Source organism: Vipera ursinii (genome assembly GCF_947247035.1).
Source record: "Vipera ursinii genome assembly, chromosome: 5".
Classification (NCBI taxonomy): domain Eukaryota; kingdom Metazoa; phylum Chordata; class Lepidosauria; order Squamata; family Viperidae; genus Vipera; species Vipera ursinii.
The window spans coordinates 88653081-88674844 of record NC_139518.1 but is presented as its reverse complement, the minus strand read 5'-3'; the positions used below and the strand labels follow the sequence as shown (position 1 = coordinate 88674844).

At 40.7% G+C, this 21764-nt stretch overlaps 1 protein-coding gene across 1 annotated transcript in view; it reads right to left on the bottom strand.

Moving 5' to 3' along the window:
* PSD (pleckstrin and Sec7 domain containing) overlaps window positions 1–21764 on the bottom strand; it is a gene marked incomplete at both ends in the record, with an annotated part of 230222 nt that overhangs the window by 66228 nt on the left and 142230 nt on the right. Inside the window, one exon of the mRNA XM_083363338.1 lies at window positions 16294–16337. Coding sequence (XP_083219464.1) covers window positions 16294–16337 — 44 coding nt within the window. The remainder of the gene's footprint in view (window positions 1–16293; window positions 16338–21764) is intronic.

Sequence of the window (21764 nt, the reverse complement as noted above, 5' to 3'; positions counted from 1 at the left end):
CATTAAAGAATATTGAGTGCCTGCCTGTCTTGGAGGAGCTTGACAGTGAACCAACTTTAGAAGAACTAAACGCGGCCCTGGATTCCCTTGCCTCCAGCAAGGCACCCGGGAAAGATAACATCCCTGCTGAAATTCTGAAGTGCAGCAAAGAGAACATCCATACCGAACTGCATGAAATCTTCTGTCTTTGTTGGAAGGAAGATGGAGTGCCACAGGACATGAAGGATGCAAATATAGTCACGCTGTATAAGAACAAAGGTGACAGGGGTGACTATAACAACTACCGCGGCATCTCTCTTCTGTGTTGTAGGGAAGCTGCTTGCCCGTGTCGTACTGAAGGGGCTCCAGGTGCTTGCAGAGAGAGTCTACCCAAAATCACAGTGTGGATTCCGAGCCAACAGGTCCACTACTGACATGGTATTTTCCCTTAGACAGTTGCAGGAGAAATGCAGGGAACAAAGACAGCCACTTTTCGTAGCCTTCATTGATCTTATGAAGGCTTTTGAGTTGGTTAGTAGGGATGGCCTTTATAAAATTCTCCCCAAGATTGGATGTCCACCTCAGCTCCACAACATCATCAGGTCATTTCATGAGGAAATGAAGGGCACTGTAGTTTTTGATGGCTTAATACCAGATTCCTTTGACATTCAAAGTGGAGTGAAGCAGGGCTGCGTCCTCGCGCCAGAGAATATTTGGGATCTTTTTTGCTGTCACGCTGAAACACGTTTTTGGAACTGAAACAGAGGGTATTTATCTCCGGACCAGATCAGACGGAAAACTCTTTAATCTCTCTAGATTGAAAGCAAAGTCTAAAGTCCAGCTGAAATGCCTACGGGATTTCCTCTTCACTGATTATGCTGCCGTTACTGCTCACTCTGCCAAAAACCCTCAACAACTTATGGACTGCTTTAGCAAGGCCTGCCAAGACTTTAGACTAACAAACAGCCTGAAAAAAACACAAGTCATGGGTCAGGACGTGGATTCACCTCCCTGCATTACAATCTCTGCACAAGAACTGGAGGTCATCCGTGACTTTGTGTACCTCGACTCAACTATCTCTGACACTCTCTCTTTAGATACTGAGCTAAAGAAACGTATTGGTAAAGTGGCCACCATATTTTCCAGTCTTACAAAGAGTATGGCTTAATAAGAAGCTGACAGAACATACAAAGATCCAGGTCTATAGAGCCTGTGTCTTGAGCACACTCTTGTAGTGTAGTGAGTGTTGAACCCTTTACGCAGAGGAGTAAAAGCTGAATACCTTCCATATGCACTGCCTCTGACATATTCTTTGCATGACAAAGTTCAAAGTAGCACAGTCCTGGAACGTGCTGGAATATCTTAGGTCCAACACAGAAGAAATCTGCCCCTCTGAAATCTGGTACAGGCGAGGTTATCCAGGACCGAGCACAGCAGATGGCACTCTGGGTGTGCTATTGAAACAGTGATGTCTACGCTGGCTTGGGCATGTTGTGAAAATGGCTGATGGTTGGATTCCGAAATATCTTCTGTATGGAGAACTAGTGCAGGGAAAGTGCCCCAAAGGGAGACCAGAGCTGCGATATAAGGATATCTGCAAGAGGGATCTAAAGGCCTTGGGAATGGACATTAACAGCTGGGAAACCTTGACCTCTGATTGTTCAGCCTGGAAGCTAAAGATGCAGCATGGCCTTCTCCAATTCGAAGAGACACTTGTGCAGCATGCTGAGGCAAAGAGGCAGTCCCGGAACCAGCAAAATCTGGGGGCTGTACAGGGGACAGTTTGTATCTGCCCTCAGTGTGGAAGGGACTGCCACTCTCGAATTGGCCTTTTTAGCCACACCAGATGCTGCTTTAGGACCTCTTTCCTGTCACTGCACGTATTTTTAAGTTCGTCCGAAAAGCTCAATTCTAATTGTACATTTCCTTCTGTTCTGCACCTGTGTTGATAACCTATCTGGTAACCATAGTGAATGTCATGTGGTCTAGCTATGTTATGAGTTAGTTTTGCTGTGTGCACAAGCATAAAAAGTTTTCTAGTTTTTGTCTTTACATTTTTTTTACTGTCTGATGAGAGAGGATGCAGTTGGTTAGCTTTCTTTATATATATTTTTCTTTTGTGATTAAAGGTTTTTAATAAAATATGCGTCGGGTTTTATTTTCCTTCACCCACACACATTATGCATCATCTGAAGCACGGTCCATTGCCCTCTGATAGGAAGAATTATTCCTTGACATTGGTTGCCGAGGATGGTTTGATTTATGTTTTAGACGATGCATGTTTCTGAGACTTTTATCAGTTAGTTAGTTCTGGAGACTGAGGAAGCTGTGATTAACTGCTGAAACATGTCGGGAAGGAAGGCATGGATAAAAAGGGAGGCTTGGAGCCCGTCTCTGGGGCATCTTCTTTTGAGTTTACAGACTCCGCTCGCTTCAGCCACACGCCTTGGAGAAGACGCACCTACTCCTGTCGACGATGCAAGGTCAGTCACTCTTTTTCTGCTTTTCCAAGCTCCCTGGCAGCTGCCCTTGAAAATATTCATACTCCAGGGGCTCATGATGAATTCCAAAGGCTTGGAGCGAAACCTAAAGTCAGGCTGGAGAACATTCCTCATGCTCCTCCAAGCCCTGAGCCAACTATGCAAGAAAGAGCTGTGCACAAATGTGAACAAATTGGTGTTTTTGAAAAGTGATTGCAGCAGGCAAAAGAATATGTATCAATGATTCAGCAGCGTGAGGGGGGCTCTGCTGTGATTCAAAGGCCAGTGTCGGCCATATTGCCTTCACCTCCTCCTTCTTCTCCAAAGCCAAAGTCACACTCACCATTGAGTGTCATATCAGATGAATGGGAACTGGAAGTTCCTATATTACAGTCACATGACTATGGGCAGTCTTGAATGTCTACACACAGAGTCACAATGATGCCTGAATCTAAAATTAGAGCACCATCTGCTGGTGAAGCTGCAGTAAGACATGAATTGCAAAGCCTGGAGCTCTCACTCTCACAAATGTCCATGCAGGAATCATTGCTCAGAGACGCAAAGTTTCTACAGTTACCTGAGGCTCCAACCCCTGATGGTGCTAGCATTCCTGTTAATATTGCTTCTATGCAAGTCCCTCTACCTGGCAGAGCACATCCATATTTAGCCCACATGCAATTGCCACTGGATTCTCAATTGTGAAGGCCAGTGCCTTCTACAGGTCATGCTAATGCACCAGTGCCTCCTGCTGGCCAGGGTGGACTGGCGGCTCAAATACAGTCACAGCCAGCACCTGTACCACCGGCAGCTCCAATGCAACTGCCGCATGTCTGGGCACAGGCACAGACGCCACTGATGCCCCCTACAGGTTATGGTCAGATTGCACAACCTGCACAGCATGTACCTCAACTGCATGTCCAGCCATGGACTCCTGACATATGGGACTTGGATAATAAAGCATGTACAACATTATTGATGTCAATGGACACTGAGCTGCAGCTCACATTTTCACAAGATGCAACTGCCCAACAAATTTGGACTCAAATAGAGACATGTTATCGGCCTATGTCAATTGAGTCAACATTTTTATTTTTGTCTGAGTTCCATGGTTCCCGATTAGAACCTGGTGAACATATCGGAGAACATTTGACTAAAATGAAAGGAATTAGAAAAGAGCTGGGTGAAAAAGGTTATCCTATTGATGATTTTCAAATGATCAGCATTATCATCAATTCATTGAATTACGAGTGGAAAGATGCTATTACTAAGATTAATCAAGTGCCTATTGCTCAACTCACAGTGGATCATGTATGCAGGATTTTAACTGAAGAAGAGGCACTTATGCAAGCCGCATCAAAAGCTCCAGCGAGGCATCCCTTCCGTGGAAGGGCCTACGTTCCAAGGATGCCAAGATGCTACATCTGCAATCGTGTGGGACATGCCACCCGGGATTGTCTCCAACGATTTCCAGCGCCCATCAGGTACCAGCCCAGAGGAACAGATACCAGAGGAGGCAGAGGTAGAGGCGGATGACAAGGCCGTGGTCGTGGTCCCAGGCATGTTCCGCAAGCTCCACTTGCCACATTGGTTGTAACCAACGATCCACAGCCTCAACCAGAGTACGACAGATGACTTCTTTGGACTTTGGACAGTGAAGCAGCATTACATGTTACCTACAGAAAAGAGCTGTACACAGAGATGCACGAGCCTGAACCTGAATTTCGTGAACTTTACTCTTTTTCCAATCATCCTGTTCAGGTCATGGGAAAAGGAACTGTTTATATTGAAGAGCTCGGTGCATCCATTCCTGACGTTTACTACGTTCTGTCTGACAATAGTAATTTGCTTAGTCAGAGTCATTTGTCTAGGGTTTCTAAATTTCAGGTACATCACCTTGAAAAAGCAAGTTATGTAGTTAAAGATGGAGATATTGTTGCTGAAACCATGTTGATTTGTGGTGTTTATTATATAAAGCCAAAGGCTAATCCGCAAGAGCAGGCAAGTATACAAGCCCCAAAAAGGGAGAGCACAGGCCCAGTGAGAGATGTCCCAGAGAGAGATCCTGTTGCTACTTCAAAGGCTCCTAAAGCTAACAGAACAAATAAGACACAGGTTGCTCATGGCAAGCCTGGGGTTCCTAATAAACATGCTAATGTTGAGAATTCACTAACAGGTAAACCTTTGCATTCCAGGTGTATCCATAAGTGGCATAGAAGATTGGGTTATGCCAGTTTCCGTGTTCTGAAGAAGATGCCAGAGTTCCCAAGAGGTTTGGATGTAAGGGGTGTAAGGTGTTCTTGGACTGTGCTGTCTGCAAGAAAGCCAAATCCAAAGCAGCAGCAATTCCAAAACGCGCATTTTTGATTTGGTACACACTGACATAGTGGGTCCTTTTACACCAACAATTTGTGGTAAAAGATATTTCTTGACAATTGTTGATTATTACTCTAGATATGGATATGTATTTCCTGAGAGAAAAATCTGAGACCTTTCAGATCTTTAAAGACTTTGCAAATCTTGTCTATACCCAATTCGAAGTCAACAACGCCAGAATTCAGAGTGATCGTGGTGCTGAATTTATCTCTCAGCATTTCCAGGACTGGATGCGTAAGAATGGGATAGTACATCAAACTTCAGCTCCTTACACTCCAGTGGAAAATGGAGTGGCAGAACGCAGAAATGGGGTTCTGCAAACCATGATGCGTTGCCTTCTTGAAGATGCTAACCTCAGTCTTCCATACTGGGGTGAGGCTATCAAATACGCTAATCATATCATCAACCGTACTTGGAGTAGTGTAATAAATCAGACCCCTTATTTCATGTTATATGGACACAAGCCTGACCTCTCACATCTCCATATTTTTGGTTCATATGCTATAGTGAATATTCCCTTGGCCCAAAGAAAGAAAGGGGGTCCTGCAGCAAAATGAATGAGATTTATGGGTATTGATGATAATTCAAAATGGAGCAAATATATTGACTCTCATCATGTAATAGTGATTTCACAATCTGCTGCTTTTGAGGAAGATGCTGACTGGTTCAGGATTCATTCTAACGATCCTGGAGTTTATTTTCCTAGAGATGATGCTGCCGATGTCTCACAGCCTGATGATCAAGATCCTCAGGAGGATGTTCCTTCCATGAGTTCTTCTCAACCTACTGTTCCGTCTTTGCAAGCCGCCAATGCTGCTGCTGGTGACGATGACAAAGACAACACGGAAGAAGAATGGATGGTTGTTCCGAGATGTCCCAAGAGGGCCACAAAGGGGATTCCTCCAAAATGATATTCATGGCAAGTAACAAAAGCACCTTTACCATTGATTTGTAATGTTACACTTCCGCCTGAGAAGTTCACACAAATCAAACATCTTCCTGAAGCAGAGCAAGATAAATGGTATGAGGCAATGCAGGCTGAAATGGACAGTCTAAAGAAACTTCAAGTCTTTACACCTGCAAGTCCTCCAGCAAACAAGAAAGTGATTGGCACTTGATGGGTCTACAGGATTAAGAAGAAGCCAAATGGTGAGTTGTTGTACAAGGCCAGACTTGTAGCCCAGGGTTTCGCACAACGTTATCCTGAGGGCTATACAAATACATACTCACCCACAGTGTGGACTGAGAGTGTGAAAATTGCCTTAGCCACTGCAACTATCCTTGGTTTGAAGGTTTTCCAGTTTGACGTTGAGACGGCTTATCTACACGCTGACCTAGATGAAGACATCTATGTGAAAGGTCCTCCAGGTTTTCGACAGCAAGAAGGGGATACCTGGTTTCTACACAAAAGTCTTTATGGTCTGAAACAATCTGGTTTAATGTGGTACTTATGTCTTTCTGACAAACTAAATTCAATGGGCTTTATTAAGTCCGCAACAGATGAATGCGTGTTCACGAAAAGATCGGATAATGGGTATGAGATAATTCTTGTTTATGTTGATGATATTGTTTATATTGGGCCAAATAAGCAGATGAGTGAGATTTTTGCTAATGCTTTACAGCAGTTTTTCACATTGAAGTCTTTAGGACACATTAACACTTATTTGGGTGTTCAAGTTGCCAAAACCCAGAAGGGGTTTAGCCTCACACAAGATAAGATTGAACAACTATTGCATCACTGCAACATGGAAGATGCTAAACCAGTGAGTACACCCATGCAAACCTATTTTCACAACTTGACACATGAACCGAGTCCTGAGTTCGAAGATCAAACACTTTATCGCTCAGTCATTGGGTCGCTGCTGTATATCAGTAGTTGGACTAGACCCGACATTGCACTTAGTGTTAATCTCCTATCATGACATGTAGGCAAAGCAAAACAGTTTCATTGGACGTGTTAAGAAATTATTGAAACACCTAAAACACACCAAAGACATGAAGTTATTGTTAGAACCTACACATACTGACTATGCAGAGTTATGTCGTTATGCAGATTCAGATTGGGCAAGTTATAAGAAATCACGGAAAAGGAGCTTCTGGTAGTGCTGCCGCGCCAAATGGCGGCGTTCTGAAGCCGACCAATCCTGGGAAGCGTCAAAGCGCTCGGAGACAGCGAAAATCAGCTGTCCCGCGGCACTGGAGCTTCTCCCTCGGGAGAAGAGGGAGAGTCGAGCCTGCCTGGGTAGAGGTAGAGCTCCCCTGCGATTCTCCCAAGTAGTTTGGGGGATAACAGGGTGAGCCCCCTCGGAGCCCAGGCTTTCTCCGCTCTCAGGACGTTTTTGCTCCAAAAGGAGTGGAACCAGACGCGACAACTGCACCTGCTGCTTAGATGGGACTGTATTTTGTTCCTCTGAGAAGCAGGCAGAGCAAAGCAGGAAGATCTGAATTTTCAAGTTGGATTTTAACTTTAACTCAGTTTTATTATCTTCTTCAAGTTTCAAGTTTGAAATGGAGTAAAAATGGTGCTGGAATGTTTCTTTCCTGTGTGAAGTGACTGCGTTGGAAAACTGTTATATTTGGCTACAAAGCAAGAGATACAATTTGCAACTGACTTTACCCAGTATCGGATTTTGTTTATTTGAAAGCCTGTTCCCTTTTTTCTTATTGAAGGTTAAGAACTTTGGGAGAATTTTTATTTTTTCTTTCCTTTTCCTTCTTTTCTTTTCCTCTTTTTTCTGAACTTTGATTCTGCTGGCTGAAAGAGGAAATTGAAACCTAAGAGATGGCTGCGAGACGTGGGGGAGGCCCTCCAATTTCTAAGAATGTTATTTCTTCACCTTTACCACAAGCTGTAGGGCAGACTTCGATTAAACCTACAGTACAACCACCCTCCCCCCCACCTCCTGCATTTACACTGACAGACATTCAGCGAGTTGTGATGCAGTCAACACAAGTTTTGCAGCAGGAAATAAAGGAAACAAGGGAAGAATTTATTAACCAAAACAACCAGATGAGGGAAGATATAGTGCTTGCACTTCAGGGTCTGGCTGCACATATAGAACGCCTGGATGTTCGTGTGGACTCAGTTATGGAGTATGTGGAGAATTTGGAAAATAAAATTATTGATGCTGAACAGAAGATTGATAGAGCAGAGGCCAAGATTGACAGAACAGAGTACGAGGTTATTATATCAGAATATAAGAACATGGAATTTGCTTTGCGTATCAGAGGCCTCAAAGAGAATCCTAAAGAAGATTTGGAATGGGAAATAGCACGAGCAGTGGCTCCTGTTTTGAAATGTGAATCTGAAGAACTACTTAAGGAAATGGATAAGACATTTAGGGTTAACTCCTGGATTGCTAGGCAAAAAAATCTACCTAGAGATGTAGTGATTTATTTTTCCAGGAGATTAACCAGAAATTCTATTATCCAGGCTTTTTATCAGGAAAAATTTCAAATTGCAGGCCAAGATATTATGATTTTAAAGGAGATACCTCCAAAAATTCTTAGAAAAAGGAAAGATTTTGCCTTTCTGTCTGATGAGCTTAAGAAGCGACAAATCCAGTTCAGATGGGAAATACCTATTGGAATTGTGGTAAATTATGCAGGGACCAGATACAGATTGGATACAATTTTAAAAGCAAAAGATTTCTACACTAAGGTCCTGAAAGCAGGCTTACCACCGTCTCCTCGAATCAAAAGAACAGAAGCAAGACAAGAAGATAAACAATTGAGTGAAGGGGCAATGTCATTGCCTCTTGAGGAGATGCGGCAGGCGGAGGCTATGGAGCAGAGTTTGGCATTAAAGGAAGACCCAAAAGAACAGAGGATGACAAGAGCTGCATATAAGCGTATGGAAAAAGAGCAAAAACAAAAGCCTGTAACTGGTCCAGCTACGCAAGACGCGGCTGTCTCAGAGCCTGTGGGAGGAGCACGTCCGAAGAGAGCAACAGCTGATCTTCAGGCCATGTTCCAAAGGCTCATGGTCACCAGAGATGGTGAAGTTCCTGACATGGAATGTTAATGGCTTAAATTCACCACAGAAAAGAAAGAAAGTATTTTTTTATCTGAAACAACATAAAAATGACATTGTTTGCTTACAAGAGACACATATTGCATTAAAAGACCAAAAGTATCTGATTAATTCCCGATTGGGAACACATTTTGCATCCTTTGCTCCGGTCAAGAAGGCTGGAGTGGTTATTTATTTAAGAAAAGACTTTTCGGCAAGATTGATTGAATCGGATAAACAAGGGAGATATGTTAGTATTGAATTAATGCTACAAGGAAAGAAAGTTCTTCTTATTGGATTATATGCTCCAAACTTTATGTCAATTTTTTAAAATTTTTACATCAGAGACTAATTGAACTGATTATAAATCTGTTATTATGATGGGGGACTGGAATGGAGTTTTGGTGCCATCTGAAGACAAGAAGGGATCCTCTAAAAACTTTTTTAATTCGAAATTGCCTAAAGCTTTTTTTGATTTGAAGGAAGATCTGGAATTAAGAGATGTATGGCGGGAAAGGAATATGAGAGACAGAGATTTTACTTTTTTTCGGATAGACATAAATCTTTCTCCAGGATTGACTTTATTTTGATTACTACTGATCTTTTTTCTTCGGTTAAGAACGTTAAGATTTTTCCTAGGACAATGTCTGACCATAGTCCTGTTTGGTTGGAGTTTTTTGCTGAAGATGCTAGTAGAAGATCCTGGAGGCTGAATGAGAACTTATTCACAAATTACTTGTTCTTGCAGAAATGTAGAGAACATATGAAAGAATTTTTTGTTACAAATATGCATAAAGGTACCTTGATGGAAATGGTTTGGGATGCTAGTAAAGCTTATATGAGAGGGGTTTTGATTTATATGAATAATGCTTACAGGCGTAAGCAAATGCAAAAACATTTAGATATTGAGGAAGAGATTAAAGCTAAGGAGAAAAAGCTTATTTTGAATCCATTGGATAATAATTTAAGGATCTCAATATATTTATTGAAAGAACAATTTAATATGCTACTGGCTGATCAAGTAGCAATTAATTTGTGCTATGCTAAACACAATACTTTTTGTAACGCTAATAAACCTGGTAGATGGTTGGCTTATCAATTAAGGAAGAAACAGAAATCATGTACTATAGATAAAATAGAATATAAAGGAAAAGAAGTCTACCAACAAAATTTGATTAAGAGGAGTTTTTTAGATTTTTACTCGAAATTATATTCTAAAGAAAATATACAAGCTTTAGATATAGACAAGTATTTACAGGGAGCTCATTTTCCGAGACTTTCAAAAGAACAACAACTTACATCAGAAGAAATTTCTTTAGCTATTAAACAGTTGAAATTGGGCAAGGCTCCGGGAACAGATGGATTAACAGCAATTTACTATAAAAAGTTGTTGCCTGAAATGATTGAACCCTTAAAGATTTTGTTTAATGAAATTCAGACTGGAGGTGCAGTTCCTCCATCATGGAGGACAGCTTTTGTATCATTGATTCCAAAGGAGGATCAAGACCTTACTCAACCTAAAAATTATAGACCTATATCGCTTTTAAATACAGATTATAAGATTTTTGCTAAAGTATTGGCTAATAGATTAATGCAAGTTTTGAAACAAATGATTCATAGTGATCAATCGGGATTTATATCTGGGTGGTATATGAAATATAACGTAAGACAAATTGTAAACTTGCTTGAATACTTGGATAAGAACAACCAAGTCTCCGCAGCATTGATATTTTTGGATGCAGAGAAAGCCTTTGACCAATTGAATTGGCATTTTTTATTGAGAGTTGTTGAGGAGATGAATTTTGGAGAAGGTTTTTTACATGCTATTAAAGCTGTATATCAACAGCAAACTGCACAAATTATAGTTAATGGGGGGCTAACAGAGACTTTTAAAATTGAAAAAGGTACAAGACAGGGATGCCCCCTATCACCATTATTGTTTGTTTTAACATTAGAGATTTTATTAATTAAAATTCGAGAGTCCTCTATGATAAAGGGAATTAAAATAAAACAGAATGATTATAGATTGAGAGCTTTTGCTGATGACTTGGTTGTGACAGTATCTCAACCGTTACAGTCGGTTATAGATTTGATGGAAATTATAACTCAATATGGTAAGGTTTCTGGGTTCAAGGTGAATAGTAATAAGACTAAGATATTATCTAAGAACTTATCTATGAGTGAAAGGGATATGTTATCTAAATTAACAGGTTTTGAAATAGTGAAAAAGGTTAAATATCTAGGAGTATATATTGCAGCCTCAAATGTAAAATTGTATAAGAATAATTATGAAACACTATGGTTGAAGGTACAAAGGGATTTAAATAATTGGAAAAAATTACAATTATCATTACTGGGAAGAATTGCAGTTGTTAAAATGAATGTTCTGCCAATGTTTCTCTTTTTGTTTCAAATGATACCTATATTGAAAAAGGATGCCAACCTTGATCAATGGCAGAAGGGTATTAATAAATTTATTTGGGCAGGGAAAAAACCAAGAGTTAAATTTAAGATTTTACAAGATGCTAGGGAAAGAGGGGGACTCAAGGCGCCGAATTTGAAATTGTATTATGATGCGGTTGCCTTGACGTGGGTTAGTGATTGGCTTAATTTAACTAATAAGAGAATACTTCATCTTGAGGGATGGGATTTGGTATATGGATGGCATGCATATTTGCTTTACGATAAGAAGGTGGACAGGGCTTTTAAATCCCATATTCTTAGAAGTGCCCTATTGCGTGTCTGGAAAAAGTATTATTATAAGTTAAATTATAAAATACCGATTTGGGGAATTCCTGGACACGTGATAGCGGGCGTATCTATGGGAGTGAGTATGGATATGGAATTATAAGGAATTACTTAGATTGCAAGGGAATGATTGGCAACTTAAATCATTAGATGAGTTAAGACAAGAAAACATAAGTTACTCTTGGTTTCAATATACCCAACTGAAAGCTAGGTGGAAGTCAGATCAAAAGGTTGGCATCACAATTATAGATCAAAATTTAGTAAAACAAATTAGAGATTTAAATAGTGCGCATATAAAGAGGATATATAATGTTTTAATTGAATTGGATTCGGAAACGGAATTGGTTAAAGACTGTATGATAAAGTGGGAACAAAATATTCAGGGACCAATTTCGTTGGACACCTGGGAGATAATTTGTGTCAGAAATGTTAAATTTACTCAGGCTCAAAACTTAAGAGAAAATTTTTATAAAATGTTTTATAGATGGCATCTGGATCCCAAGAAGTTGTCTAACATGTATCCTAAATGTTGGAGATGTGGTAGTTTAGAAGCTACCTATTTTCACATGTGGTGGACTTGTAGAAATATAAAAGCTTTTTGGATCAAAATTTGGTGGAACATTCAAAAGATTTTTAAGAGAAAGATAAAGTTTTCTCCGCAATTGTTTTTATTGGGTATTGTTGTAGATTGTGATGTTAAAGAAACTAACTTGATGTTGAATATGATAACAGCAGCACGGTTACTGGTGGGACAATATTGGAAGAAGGATAGTTTGCCTACTATAGAAGAATGGGTGTTTAAAGTTTCGAATCTTGCAGAAATGTCTAAGATTTCTGCTTATTTGAAAGATCATTCACAGGAAAGATATATTTCAGTTTGGAGGAGATGATTATATTCAGAACAAATATGGGACTAAAAAGTTCCATTTAGCTTATGAGTAGATTTTAGTGGGATACTGTTATTGGTATTTTGTTTGTAGTTATGTTAAAGGGGAGTTAAAGCACATTATGAATTTGGTTAATTGTATATTATGCATAATTTTTATTTAGAATATGATTATTATAACTATAATCCTGTATTTAGCTCTGGGAAGTGTGGGGGGGAAGTGGGCGGGTTTGGGGTGGGGGGGATTTGGGGATATATTGTAAAACTTTGTTTTTGTAAAACTCTTTAATAATAAAAAAAAGAAATCACGGAAAAGCACTTCAGGTTATATGATGTTTCTAAACGGATGACCTGTTTACTGGCATGTGCGTAGACAGACTTTTGTTTCTTGTTCCTCTACAAAAGCTGAGTATGCTTGTGTTTCTGATGCATGCAATTCCTTAACCTGGTTTGATGCTTTAGTCACAGATATCTGGACACCTCCAATTCGACCGATCACTGTGATGGAAGACAACGAATCTGTGGTTTACATATCCGAGAATCGATTTACAGGTTCCAGTTCCAGACACACTGACATCCATTATCAAAACATAAGACAAGTAGTTAAACAAGGTTTTGTGAAACTGCAGTATGTGCCTACACGTGATCAAATTGCTGATATGTTAAACAAACCACTACCTGCAGCCCAACACGAGTATCTGAGTGAGAAGATGTGCCTTACCTGAATCTTCGCTTTGCTGACGAAAGAAGGGAATGTCACTGCATGTTTTTTTTTTAGTTCGTCCGAAAAGCTCAATTCTAATTGTACATTTCCTTCTGTTCTGTACCTGTGTTGATAACCTATCTGGTAACCATAGTGAATGTCATGTGGTCTAGTTATGTTATGAGTTAGTTTTGCTGTGTGCGCAAGCGTAAAAAGTTTTCTAGTTTTTGTCTTTACATTTTTTTACTGTCTGATGAGAGAGGATGTAGTTGGTTAGCTTTGTTTATGTATATTTTTCTTTTGTGATTAAAGGTTTTTAATAGAATATACGTCGGGTTTTATTTTCCTTCACCCACACACATTATGCATCATCTGAAGCACGGTCCATTGCCCTCTGATAGGAAGAATTATTCCTTGACATTTCCAGAGCACGATACTGTAGTTTTTATTTTTAAAAACTGGAATACCGGGTGTAGAGATGAACTCTGGGATATAAGAGAAAATTCTTCTTTATTGCTGAGCTTTCATCAACAACCGCCCTGAGTCCGTCGGGAAAAGGGCGGTATATAAATCGAAACAAATAAATAAACAAGCTGTTGACATCATCAGAGCAAGGGCTGAATGATAAGGGAGTCAGTACATACACTTGTATGGCAGTTATAACATTCAAATTGTGGAATGTGGATGTGGCCTTTTTGTGACAAGCTCGCTCGTTTATAATCACAGGGGTTCTGGCTTTGCTGGAAAAAGCTGGTCTCTGATTTTTAAAAGTCGCGCCTAGCAGCTACTTGGTGCATATCAGCTGTTAGGCACGTAAGTCTCGTTGCGCCACGTGTAGTCATGCGCTGGCTGACAGGCTCTTCATTTGAAGTAGAGTCAAGGAAGTTGTCTCATTCCCTCACGTGCGGTCGTCGCAGGCTTGATTCTGCTGTGGAAGGGAGCAGATGTCCTCATGAGTGTGTAAGCAATTCGCTCTCCTTCGTGTTTCTTTGCCTGGTTGCTGTAAAATCAGCTCTTTTGTGTGGTTTGACTTGTTGGATCTTAAGACTCTTTTAGCGTGTGGTTGTTGTATCTGTCTTGTTTTGCATGGTTGTTTGGTGTGTTTGAATGAAAGCAAGTGTTGTGGTTGTCAGTTGTGAGTTATTTTGTGGGATGTTTGATCTGGCTTGTTATTTTTTGTTTTATTGTGCATGGTGGGACAGATTTTAGTTTTGATCGCGGTCTCAATATTCTGTTGTTGTTTGGGTGTTGTGTGTGTTTGTTTTGTTGTGTGTGGTTATTTAGTGAAGTTGCAAGATTTGTGTCTTGAGTGTTGTGGTCAGAAGTGGTGTTGTCTTTATGTGTAGCAGTGTCAGATGGTGTGTTGGTTATGCAAGTTATCATTGTTGTGTTAGAATTTTGTCTGTTGTTTAGTTCAATTGGAATGGATTGTGTTATAATAATCTCATCTGTTGTGTTGATATGGTGTTTGACAGGAGGGTGGAGTGGTGTGTTTGTGTCTTTGTTGATTGTATTTAAGCGTTTGGATGTTTTGTGTTGTTATAAATGCCTATCACTATGTACAGTGTGCGTAGAGGCAGTGTTTCTACAGTCTGGGTGCTCTGTCCAATCAACTTTTTTCGCCAAAGGATTGTTGATCTACTTAATCTAACAACCATTAGCTGGCAACAAAGGATTTATTCCTTTGAATGCCCAAATTTGTGCAACCCAGATGCAGTATCTATACAAATGTTCCTGGTGTTTGGGTGTGTGAGAGCCAGTTGTTAAATTCCTGGTACATCCACACAAACTATCCAAAATCATTAGTGATGTGTCCAACCGTTGGCATATTTATACAAAATGGCAGCAAAGAACTAGAATTTTCTTATATCTCTTGTACCTAGAAGTCACTGAGATTTATGTGTTGAAATGCTGCCACAAAATAAATATTGCTGATGAGCTGAATTTAGAAAAGTTTTTTGCTACATACTGTGTACATGGACAGGTTTCAAAATGTAGCTGCTCTGTAACAGAGTTCTTATCTCCCACAGAGCCAGAGCAATGGTAAGATATAGAGGATTGATCCTTCACCTTCAGTGTACCATAAAGCTACATGGGTATACAAGAATAGAAGAGGTGTATGTGTAGCATTCATCCGTTGGGTACTTGAGGTTGAAGAACAGAGGCAGTGATCACTTTATATGGGTCAGTCAACTCATCAGAAAGAAGGGGGGGAAAAGCTCACAAAGTGGTGGTGGAAATGGGGGTTCCAGTCTCCCCTGCAGCCAAAGCAGCTCTGCAGAACAAAAAGAGAGCCAGCAAATGGAAGGAGGGAGGCAAGTTCTCAGTTTTCCTTTCCCCACTAGAAAGGTAAGATACTAGCCTTAGCTCCTCCAGCTTTAGCCAATAACTTTGTCAGCATTATTTTTTGCTCAGAAAAAGACAGTCATTTGTGGGCTTGTGCCACATGATCCAGGAAAGAAGAGTCCTTTCCTCCTTCCCAATCCTGACCCCTTGAGGGTTGGGGATCTTCTAAAAGTAAATGAGCGATTGATCACAGGGGGTGGAAAGAAGTGCATAGAACCTGGTGGAGTGGCAAAGCAGGCAACTGCCCATGGGGATCTGGTGGGGCAACATTGGAGGTAGGTGGTAGGTAAAGGTATACACGCTGCTCCATCTCTGCAATTGGTCATAAGGGTGAATGACTGTAGGGGTACTGCAGCAGACTGGGGCTTGGTTGTAAATACCTTTTTGGGGGGGTCTGTCGTAACTTTGATGGTCACTAAGTGATCAGTTGTAAGTCGAGGGCTACCTGTATTCAACAATATTTCAAGATTATTCAATTCAGGATTATTTCAGTTTTCTTTACGAAAGACAGCTATAATCCAGTAAAAAGATGGCTATTTCCCCCATATATTTGACAATGATCCACTTGATGATTACAACAAACTGAAGAAGGGGTCTAGAACAAAATGTTGAAGCAGACAGCAGCACATTTTATTTTCATTGTGACACATCTTGGATTTATATGAAAAATGAACAGGTAGAAATAAAAAATACTGGATAAGATTACAAAGTTATTCTAAAAAAAGGGAATATAATTTTTACTATAGATAATAACAGGGGTACTCACATGGCCCACTGTAGCTTTTCATTCTTGATAGAACTATATACAGCCTGCAGAGATAAAAGAAATAATATTATTTATTTATTAGGGGTTATATAACTACAAGTATAATGGCAATAGTAAATGTTATTTTCTCTCTCTCTGTTTTTATAATGTTAGAATTTAAATAACTTTAGAAAAGACTTTCCCAATGGTTAATGGGACTATCTAAGGAGTTGATAAATGATTGGGGGTCAATAGGTGGGTGATAAATGATGGAATGTTGATAGAGCTCCATGCTGGTTGTAAAAGTGAAGTGGCTAGTGGTGAGACAGTATTACTCAGCGTTGGATAGTCAGCCACTAGAAAGAGAGGTCTTGAGTTTACCTATTGGTCACACAGAATCTGAAATCTCCACCCCCTTGCACAACATATTAAATACAATTCTCCACCTTTCTATTTTTGTCATTAGTCACATTCTCCAATTAATTTAAAGAATTAGTTTCTCTTCTTTTACACAACCCAAGTTCTTACCTTCTTAAAACATCTGAGTAGCTTCCCCCCCCCAACTGAAGCAATTAAAGTAACAGGCTGTCTCTTATATTGTCAGTGCAAAAAACATGTCAATGCTTGCAGCATTGACATCCGGCCCCCCCTTACAAAAGAACAGATCCTGTAATGTAAACAAACACAAGTTAGGAGTTGGCTTTGGGTTTGTTAGGGTGTTTCTCATAAAACTTTTTGATAAGTCTGTCAGCTTTCACATTGCTAGATTTCACCAAATGGCTTCAGACAATGGGTATCACTTCCATTATACTAGGTACTGCAATTTTCCCTTAAAGATTCTAGTCAAAAATACGTTTCACTTCATAATGGGTCTGACCCACTACTATGAGGGCTCCAGGTGCTTTCTTAGAGGCAGGTCTTAAAGTGGAGGCTCAAAAAGGTTTCAGTAAACTACAATGGAACACCGGGTGAATTTCCCCCCAAAATCTGGGGAGTTTCAATTATATTGTGACTAGGTTGATGCTTTTGACAATGAGGAAAGGCCCCAAGAATTTTGGTCCCTATTTCTTGCTGGGTAATTTGAGATGTAAATATTTAGTTGACAGATAAACCTTTTCCCCTACTTGGAATGTTCTTTGGGGAGCCCTCTTTTTGTCAGCTTGCTTTTTATAGGTCTCAAAAGTCTTTTTAAAGGCCACCTTTGTATTTTTCCAAACTTCTTCCCAATCCCTCACCCAATGATCAACAGTCTGGGAAGCGGAGGGTAACTGAGGGTATTCCGGTATGGGGTTGAATTCTTTCCCTGTGGCAACACAGGGAAAGAATTGTAGCCGGTGCTGCTATGTGCTGAATTATTGTAAGCCACCTCTTGGAAGGTACAGTTGCAAGAAAAAGTATGTGAACCCTTTGGGATTACATGGAGTTTTGCATGAATTGGCCATAAAATGCGCTCTAAATGTCATATAAGTCACAACAATAGAAAAACACAGTCTGCTTAAAATAATACTACACAAACATTAGCTGTTGTCATGTTTTAATTGAACATAAGATGGAAACATTCACAGTGCAGGGTGGAAAAAGTATGTGAACCTTTGGACTTAATAACTGGTTGACCCTCCTTTGGCAGCAATAACCTCAACCAAACTTTTCCTGTAGTTGCAGATCAGACCTTCACAACGATCTTGTAATTTTGGACCACTCCTCTTCACAAAACTGTTTCAGTGTAGCAATATTTATTTATTTATTGATGGGATTTATATCCCGCCCTATCTCCCGAAGGACTTAGGGCGGCTAACAACAAAACATATAATAAGTACAGAAATCAAGATAAAAACAAAATTGAAATCATCTGTGTAATAAATTAAAATTAAAGAATTAAAAATAAATTAAAAGTTCTAAATATAAATTAATTAAAATGCCTGTCAGTCCAGGTCAGCCTGGTGGAACAGGAGTGTTTTGAGACCGCGGCGAAAGGATTGGAGGTTTTGGGCCATCCGAAGCTCAGGGGGGAGCTGATTCCATAGGGCTTGGAATCGGGGTGCTCCCATCACAACCCGTGCAGCTGCATTCTGCACCAGCTGAAGCCTCCGGGTGGTCTTCAAGGGCAGCCCCATGTAGAGAGCATTACAGTAATCAATACGGGAGGTGACGAGTGTGTGGGTGTCTGTACGTAGGGCATCTCGGTCCAAAAAGGGGCGCAATTGGTATATAAGACGAATCTGTGCAAATGCCCCCCTAGCCACGACTCCAATATTCTTGGGACGTCTGGTGTGAATCGCTCTCTTAAGGTCATGCCACAGCATTTCAATCGGGTTGAGGTCAGGACTCTGACTGGGCCACTCCAGAAGGCGTATTCTGTTCTGTTGAAGCCATTGTTTTGTTGAATTACTTGTATGCTTTGGGTCATTGTCCTGTTGCATCACCCATCCTCTGCGGAGCTTCAGTTGGTGGACAGATGGTTGTACGTTTTCCTGCAAAATGTCCTGATAAACTCTGGAATTCATTTTCCCATCAATGACAACAATCCGTCCAGGCCCTGAGGCAGGAAAGCAGACCCAAACCATGATGTTCCCTCCGCCATGTTTTACAGTGGGGATGAGGTTTTGATGTTGGTGTGCTGTGCCTTTTTTTCTCCACATAGTGTTGTGTGTTTTTCCCAAACAACTCAATTTTGGTTTCATCTGTCCACAGTATATTTTGCCACTAGTGCTGTGGAACATCCAGGTACTCTTTTGCAAACTTCAAACGTGCTGCAATATTTTTTTTGGACAGCAATGGCTTCCTCCGTGGTGTCCTCCCATGTACTCCATTCTTGTTTAATGTTTTCCTTATTGTAGATGTGTCAACAAAAATGTTAGCATGTGCCAGAGATTTCTGTAGGTCTTTAGCTGACACTCTAGGATTCTTCTTTACCTCATTAAGCATTATGTGCTGTGCTCTTGCAGTCATTTCTACAGGATGACCACGCCTAGGGAGAGTAGCAACAGTGCTAAACTTTCTCCATTTGTAGACAGTCTGTCTTACCGTGGACACATGAACATCAAGGCTTTTGGAGATACTTTTGTAACCCTTTCCAGCTTCATGCAAGTCAACAATTCTTGATCGTAGGTCTTCTGAGAGCTCTTTTCTGCGAGGCATGGTTCACATCAGACAATGCTTCTTGAAACCAGCAAACCCAAAACAGGTGTGTGATTTAAAAGGGCAGGACAGCTGTCAGCAACACATCCAATATCATCACACTGATTGGAGTCAAGGTTGGCTCACTCCTGGCTCCAATTAGCTCTTGGAGAAGTCATTAGGCTAGGGGTTCACATACTTTTTCCACCCTGCACTGTGAATGTTTCCATCTTATGTTCAATTAAGAAATGACAACAGCTAATGTTTGTGCAGTATTATTTTAAGCAGACTGTGTTTTTCTATTGTGACTTACATGATGTTTAGAGCGCATTTTATGGCCAATTCATGCAAAACTCCACGTAATCCCAAAGGGTTCACATACTTTTTCTTGCAACTGTAGGAGGTCGGTCCAGTTTGTCTGTTGGTAAGAGACGTAGCATCTAAGGTATTGTTCCACCATTTTGTTGGTGGATTCTGTGGCTCCATTAGTAGCCAGGTAAAAGCAGATGATAAGCCTTGGGATGATCCAATTAATCTAAGAAAGTTTCTCCAAAATTTTGCTGTGAACTGCACTCCTATATCTGAAATTATTCACTTAGGGGCGCCATGCAGTCGGTAGATATGTTTCAGAAAAAACTTAGTCAGGCGTTGAGCCGATGGAAGTCCTTTGCAGGCGATAAAATGAGCCTGTTTTGAAAATAGGTCTATCACAGTCCAAATGACAGTATTTCCCCTACCGTCGGGTAGGTCTACTATAAAGCCCATAGCTTTTTCTTCCCATGGTTGACACGGTTCGGCCACCAGTTGCAGTAACCTAGGGGTCTTTTCTGGGATTCTTTTCATGGTGGCACATACAGTACAGCTCATGACATAGTTTTGTATGTCTCGTTTTAGTTCCAGCCACCAAAATTGCTGGTGAGTGAGATGTACAGTTTTTAGATATCCGAAATGTCCAGCCTGACTGACATCATGGCTGTGTTTGAGGGAATTAAGACGAAGAGATTCAGGCAAGTACAATTTCCCCACCATATATGCCAAACCATCCCTGCATGTTAGGGAGGTTTGATTATCTTTGAACCATTGATCGGTAAGGAGCTCTCGTTTTATCTTTTTCACTCCCAGGTCATCAGGATTAGGGGTTCTACGAGGTGTGAGTTGTGCAGCAGGTTGTGAACTGGGGATAATTGCTTCATACACCTCTTCACGTTCACTTTTATACTGTGGCAGTCGGGATAGTGCAACAGCTAGCAAGTTTTTTCTTCCTGGTGTGTACTTTAAAGTTAAAATGGTTAAAGTACTGTGCCCATTGCACTTGCTTGGGGGACAACTGGCAGGGAGTTTTTAGTTACTCTAAATTTTTGTGATCTGTCCATACTTCAAAAGGCACTTTGCTCCCTTCTAAATAGTGTCGCCAGGTTAATAGCCCCCACCTAATTGCGAAGGCCTCCTTCTCCCAGACTGTCCATCACCTCTCACCTTCCGTGTAGGACTCCACTTTTATTCTTTTGTAGTAACACAGCTCCAACTGACACATCGCTGGCATCTGCTTGAATTATAAAGGGCTCCCCGGGGCAGGGGTGCTTTAGGACCGGTTCAGCTGCAAATAGTCTTTAAATTCTCAAAGGCTTTCTGACAACTCATAGTCCATGCTAGTGGTTGGGCAGGTCACGGTTTTCCTCCTCCCTTGCCTGTTTTGAGTAGTTCTATAAGAGGTATAGCAATCTCGGCAAAAGAGGGAATTAATTGACGGTAGAAATTGGCAAACCCTAGGAAGCTTTGGACGTGTTTGTGAATCTTTAGGGGCTGCCATTCAATTATAGCTTTCACTTTAGCTGGGTCCATTTCAATGCCCTCGTCGGAAACTCTATAATCTAATCGGGTTTGGTGAAATTCACATTTCGACAATTTGACATAAAGTTTGGCATTCAATAGTTTCTTTAACACTTCTCTGACCGGTCTTATGTGATCAGTCATATTTGTACTGTATATCAGAATGTCCACAAGATACACCAAACCCCCTTTGTATAAATGTTCATTAATCAACTGTATAAATACGGCTGGGGCCCCCTGCAGTCCAAATGGCATGACTTTGTATTGGTAGCTTCCCAAGGGGCAGTTGAAGGCTGTTTTCCACTCATCCCCCTCCTTTATTCTTACGCGGTAATATGCTTCTCTCAGGTCTAACTTGGTGAAGACACTCCCCTTCGCCAGGTGGGTTAGTAAACCTTTCAGGAGGGGGAGAGGGTATTTATTTTCCATACTAACAGCATTTAGGCCTTTACTCCATGCAGAGACATACAGACCCATCTTTTTTCTCTTTGAACAACACAGGGGCTCCCACAGTAGACTTGGCCTGTTCGATGAATCCCCTCACT